This window comes from Lytechinus pictus, chromosome 17 (assembly GCF_037042905.1).
Source record: "Lytechinus pictus isolate F3 Inbred chromosome 17, Lp3.0, whole genome shotgun sequence".
Taxonomy (NCBI): Eukaryota; Metazoa; Echinodermata; class Echinoidea; order Temnopleuroida; family Toxopneustidae; genus Lytechinus; species Lytechinus pictus.
Window position 1 is genome coordinate 1,583,976 of NC_087261.1, and position 6,241 is coordinate 1,590,216.

General features: G+C 36.7%; 1 protein-coding gene across 1 annotated transcript; it reads right to left on the reverse strand.

Moving 5' to 3' along the window:
- Positions 1–196: 196 nt before the first annotated feature.
- On the reverse strand, positions 197–5,000 carry LOC129280815 (coagulation factor V-like). The gene is made up of 5 exons (XM_054916821.2): positions 4,873–5,000; positions 3,606–4,271; positions 3,101–3,181; positions 2,741–2,822; positions 197–1,930 (listed from the first exon to the last, which is right to left on the reverse strand). The coding sequence occupies exons 1-5, from the start codon at positions 4,955–4,957 to the stop codon at positions 1,747–1,749; spliced, it is 1,098 nt and encodes a 365-aa protein (XP_054772796.2). The 5' UTR covers positions 4,958–5,000; the 3' UTR covers positions 197–1,746.
- Positions 5,001–6,241: the final 1,241 nt, after the last annotated feature.

Here is a 6,241-nt window from a genome sequence, read left to right on the forward strand (position 1 = left end):
CAGAGCAAAAAACAAATATTACATAATGAAGAACCTGCGACTTTTTGAGAAGTCTAGAACTTTGGATGATATTCTTTGCCCATACATGCATTGTCATTTATAAAAAAAAATCATTCTCTCATTGAATATCTAGCAGTTATCCATCCAGCCAACATGGCCAAGGGAATAAAGAATCAAGATGCATCTGATTTTTTTTATGAAGTCTATTTCATTACCAAATGCCCCTAAAAGAAAGCATATTTACAATACATTGTACAAAATATTAAAGGACCAAAACATACAAGAAATATATGGCAAGATGTATCAATTCCAATCTATATATGAAAATAAATTACATTTCGCTACGGCGGTTGCTGTGGCATTAGACCCCATGTAGGTGCCGTGGCCGAGATTTCTGGACTGCCTGACTAGACAAGAAAGTCCGGAGTTCAATACCCCGCATACCGAACCTAAGCCATTGAGTACGGCATTTAATCGATATTACATTTTGTAAAAAAATCTAATATACAATAAATAAGTGAAATGCGATATTGGTAGCGATTAATGGTTCCTAAAACAAAAAGAGGGTGCTTTATTCAAATATGAAATTTGACTACTAAAGTACCTTTATCGAACGGTATTATATTTGGAAATATTACGTTTCAGCCTTCATTATGTTTATTTACTAATGAATTTATAGAAGTAAAAAAGAAGCAAAAACCATCACCATTATTGTGCTACTATTGTTACACATTTATTTTTTTTAATTTCCTCTTTAATTTCAAGGAGTGTGAATGAATATAAATAAATTATTCAAAATACAGATAATTAGAATCCTAAGGATGACGTTGTTCGATTTACAGCTTGGTTGAAAATTGCACTGAGATCTAAAACATATAAAAAGAGATATGAATGCATTGAATATTTCCGTTATCATGTACATAACGAAATGAGCACAAACTAGCTTACACTCGTAATCGAGAGCTTATCAAGGCACATTGCAAAATATTTAGGCGTTAATCGCTTTCCAACGATAACATTACAATCACACAACGCATCATTCTATTTACATAACTACAAGATGACACGAATCCTAATTTATTTAGCACCGGCGACTAATCGGGGGGGGGGTTTGTTTATTAGTTTATTTGGAGAGCTTGTCGGATGTATTTGAGATAAAATTTCTTCTCTACTTTGGAGGAAGTAGCGAGTACACAAACTGTTTCGGGTATAACGGATTAGGGTTATGGTTTTGTAAACCATAATTTGTACCGTGACAAAATGGAAATTAATACAATAATATTTATTTTTCAAGTACTGCCTAAGAACCAACGCTATTGAGAACATTGATGTAAAGAGTCATTGTTCGAAATAACGGAGTAGTGACACTAAATACAAGCCTATGAAGTTTCGGTAAATCAAAACTTTTGTTTTCAAAATCTGAACTAATAGTTAGACGAAATTAATCCGTTTATCATGATGATAATTTTATTTCAAAGTATGTGACCCTATATATGAATCAAGTGCACTAAAATATGTTTGAATAAAAGGTATGGTTCCAGAACCATAATAAATATAATACCATCAGTTCTGAAATTAGTGAAGTGAAATTATACATTCAATAAAAGCTGTACACATACCTCAATCATTCGGAATGTATGTAATCACAGAAATTTATTCGATTTTGGCAAGCTTCTATTAAACTATTTTCACTTATTGTCAGAAAAGTCATTCTTCGGCTCTCTGTTGACTTTTAAAAATTTTCAATCATAACGGAGTTCGCTCGTTGTCACTGTATAACCCCGACTCGATGTCCCCTATGGGTTCTCGCATTATACCCTTAACCGGATTATCTTCGTCATCATCGGCGACTTCACCGCTGTCAAACGCTGGGTTATGATGACCGTTAACACGGCTCGAGATGTTGTAAGAGGTCGGCCTGTTTCGCATACTGAAAAAGAAGACGATGTAATAATAAAGAAAAGAAGATTTTATGGAATGTGGAAAAAAAGTAAGTTCGCCTATTACTTTCCCCATTCATCGTTTTCATGCTTTATATTATATTACAAATAACCAACCAGCATGGCAAGTCAACAACATCAGACATAAGCTTTAGTGCCTTTGTCTCAGATGAAAATAAAATTAAGAATGTTCAAGGACAACAAAACAGGCATTGATTCAAATTGGTGGCTGTGACTTCCCCTCCCCCCACCCCGCAAAAAAATGCGGCTATTTGTCAGTCTTGTGACCCCTTTAATGATACTTCACCCTTGTATTTGTTCACTTTGAGTTTTTCTTGTCAGAATCGCATAGGGCTCTTGATATAGGGTAGATAGATGGAAGGGGAAGTGTAATATAGTTCATAATTATGGTATATACATAAAAAAAAAAGATCAGGAGAGAATTGGATCAGAATATGTAAAATAAAGGATGGAATCGGAAGAGGTGGCTAGGAGGAGAGGCAATCCTGCCAGGGGTGTCAGGTTTCACATCAAAGGTGTCAAAACGCAATCAAACCCAGTGTAAATGGAGGTCCTTGTTGAGCCCTGATCGCTTAGCACTTCTTGGTGTTAATTTGACACTGTCACTGGACAAATTCTGATACTGTATTGGTGTTAGTTCAGCAGTTTTACTGATTGGCTTGGTGTTGAATTTACACCACTTATATTTGCAGGGGTTGGCAGAAAGATTGGAACAAGGAGAGGTGTTGATCAATTGTGATAAGAAGTGGAAAAGCGAGGTGATTCATGCATATACTTACGAGGCACACACGTGCGCAATGATACCCAGTAGTAATACAACACATAGTGCCAAAATAACTGAGATACTCATGTACAGTGCAACTGAAAATGAAAAGAAAAGACAGATTAGGGAAACACAATATTTTTATTTCATTTTGCTTTCATTAACATTTCTTCTCTTTCGATTTGATTTTTTTTTCTCCGAAGTCTAGTTCTGGTAAAATATAAAATTAAAATAAATCAATGGACTGATTTATGAATCAATATAATCTGTTGAAAAACGGTCTAACTAGTTTATTACTTCCAAGGATGCAATAAAGGGCTAGGGGTACGGTTGTTATTCATATCAATCAACTTGAAATTTGGCTCGGTTTCCTTACCTGGTATGCTTGGTCCACTTCTCTTTCTTGTATCATCGAATTCTGTCGTCTGGGACTCCTCCATTGACTTGTTTGTAGGAACTGAAATATATTAGAAGTTATAATAACATAATATGCATTTCGGTATTATTTTACCGTTTATGAACGTAGCTGCCTATGAAGAATACTCCACCCTGGTCCAAACTGATATATAGGTTTTCAAATATTTTGCGATAAAGCTACAGGAATACAAAGAAAAGTTCAGACCTAACATGTGGTCCACCTTCATTAACAGTATGCAATTCATATTTTTGAATAATATTCTCTCATTCGCCGCATGCCATTCATATTTTAACAACATACACTCTTTTTTTTTACACACTCTACCACAAAAATTTATTTACAGTTGATAGGTAACCGTTGGCTAGCTTCTCATTAATAAGCTAAGCCTTTATTTTAACTTAAAATCGATAAATTTATTTACAGAACAGAAGGGGTTTAATTTCAAAGATGATTTAAAACTTACACAACGTTGTTAAATTCCCTGTACTTGCATTATATGAAACGTTACTTCCTGCCATTGCAGTATCGATTAAATTTGTGATATCTGTAACGTTTGAGTCATCAGTCACAATAGCCATATATTCAGATGTCATCGTCACCGTCACATACTCTGACGTCGTCATGTTAGAATCTGTTGACGCTGTCACATTTTCAATATTCAAATGTGAAGTGGAATTAATTGCGTTGGTTGTTGACGAGGCCGTATTTGTCACGTCCAACGTAGCAGTCGAGTTTCCCATATCTGGCGTCGTAGTTGAATTCCCTATGTCTGGTGTCGAAGTTGAATTCCCCATGTCCGGCGTCGAAGTTGAATTCCCCATGTCTGGTGTCGAAGTTGAATTCCCGATATCAGGTGTCGAAGTTGAATTTCCCATGTCTGGCGTCGAAGTTGAATTCCCCATGTCTGGCGTCGAAGTTGAATACCCCATATCTGGCGTCGAAGTTGAATTCCCCATGTCTGGTGTCGAAGTTGAATTCCCAATGTCTGGCGTCGAAGTTAAATTTTCCATGCCAGGCGGTGGCAGTGTTGACGTGATGTTGTCTACGCTCATGCTTGACATTAGAGGCAAAGTCGAAACTTCAACAGTCGTCATATTATTACTGGGCCCATCTGTTGTATTATTGTCTCCTAGAGGTGAAAAAAACAACATAAATATATATGAATATTGCAACCTGTGCTACCCTGGGACTCGAGATCAAATCCTAAGTTTAGGGTTTGACAGTTTATGTATAACCAGGGTATCCTTCTTTCTCACTCTGTACCCCCTTACCTTTTCAACGGGATGTAGAGACATGCAGAAATTCCGTCTACGTGTTAAGTGCTATGAATATAGTCTTATTATTATGAACACCATTAACATAATTAGAATGTGTTTTAGTAACTCAGCAATTTTGGTATAAATACTGCAGTAATTCTTTTGTTTTGTAAACGAAAAGGAATGAAAGTTCGCTAGGTTGTGTCCAATACATGAAAGTGGAAAAACACGTTGATCAGCACATATTTTGGGTGTATGATTAATACAGGAGAGTAAGGGATCCTGCTAATATTATTCGTGTGCGGTTGATAAATTGTACATAGGAATGAAAGGCAACATTCTCGATTGAGATATAAATGAACACGTTTAAACAACTATACACCAGTGGTTTGTTTTGTAAATTTGATTTCGAAACCACTGATATCTTTAAAATAATATAATATCGAAAGCATATCACTGATTATCAATACTGACCTGTAATGGTACCACTATCAACTGCTGTCGCCATCGTTTTCGATGCTGCTGTCGTCGAGGTTATGTTTTCTTCCCCAGCAGACATCGGTGTTTGGGTTACTGCTGATCCAGGGAAACCCGTGGACGGAGGGGCTAAATCAAAATTAAAAAGAGGAAAGAAAAACCATAATTGTGGCACAAAATGTTTTAAATATCATGAACAACTTTCTTTTTTGTTGCCTGTTTCATCCAGTCTTTGCCCGAGAAATATGATGATACTCTGACTGAAGTATATTGCAGTCCCTAATGTTGCAGTTTTACCCTCTAGTCATTTCTTCTAGTAGTAGCAACAGCAGTGAAAAAGAAAAAATAGTAGTTCTTGATGTAGTGGAAGTGGTAGTAACATAGTAATAGTAGTCTCTTGTCGAGGCCCTGGCGGCTGCTTCCCGAGCGAAGCGAGGGATTCCCTAATTCGCGAAGCGAATTAGGCCTGGCGCGAGCCAGGGCCTCTTGACATCTGAACTGAATTATATATTCATGAGGAACGTCTTCCTAATGAATATACATGAGTCATGATATTACCGGTCACCGAGTAAACCAATGAAATGTCAGAGCTGTTTCGTTTTGGGTTCGGAATACTATATAGTATAGTAGTCCATTATTCTGCAGGGGATTCATTTAATTGCGGGACACTAAAGAGGATATAACCAGCAAAATGCTACAAGTAGTGGAACTACTACTACTACTACTACTACTGGCCGTAACAGACCCATCACCGCCCGAAACTTCCCGGGAGATACTGCTCATTCGCTGGTCAGACTCGAGTCAACTCCTATGGCGCGCCGTTTGACCAATAATTCAGATAAACACTGTTTATCGCCGATAAACAGTGTTTATCGCCGAAAAACACTGTTTATCGAGAGAAACTATGTTTATCGACTGAAAAACACATTTTCTCTCGATAAACAGTGTTTATCGCCGAAAAACACTGTTTATCGGCGATAAACACTGTTTATCGAGAGAAACTATGTTTATCGACTGAAAAACACAGTTTCTCTCGATAAACAGTGTTTATCGCTTGATAAACATTGTTTATCGCCGAAAAACAGTGTTTATCGGCGATAAACAGTGTTTATCGAGAGAAACTATGTTTTTCGACTGATAAACAGTTTCTCTCGATAAACAGTGTTTATCGGCGATAAACAGTGTTATTCGGAGATAAAAACTGTTTATCGCTTGATAAACATTGTTTATCGCCGAAAAACAGTGTTTATCGGCGATAAACAGTGTTTATCGAGAGAAACTATGTTTTTCGACTGATAAACACATTTTCTCTCGATAAACAGTGTTTATCGGCGATAAACAGTGTTTTTCGGCGATAAACACTGTT

Excerpts from the sequence above, each read along its gene's own strand:
- LOC129280815 (XM_054916821.2), bottom strand. The coding sequence starts at position 4,957 with ATGTCTGCTGGGGAAGAAAACATAACCTCGACGACAGCAGCATCGAAA. Across the intron at positions 2,823-3,100 it reads AAGTGGACCAAGCATACCAG|TTGCACTGTACATGAGTATC; the intron begins GTAAGGAAACCG and ends TTTCATTTTCAG. Across the intron at positions 1,931-2,740 it reads ATTGCGCACGTGTGTGCCTC|TATGCGAAACAGGCCGACCT; the intron begins GTAAGTATATGC and ends CTTCTTTTTCAG.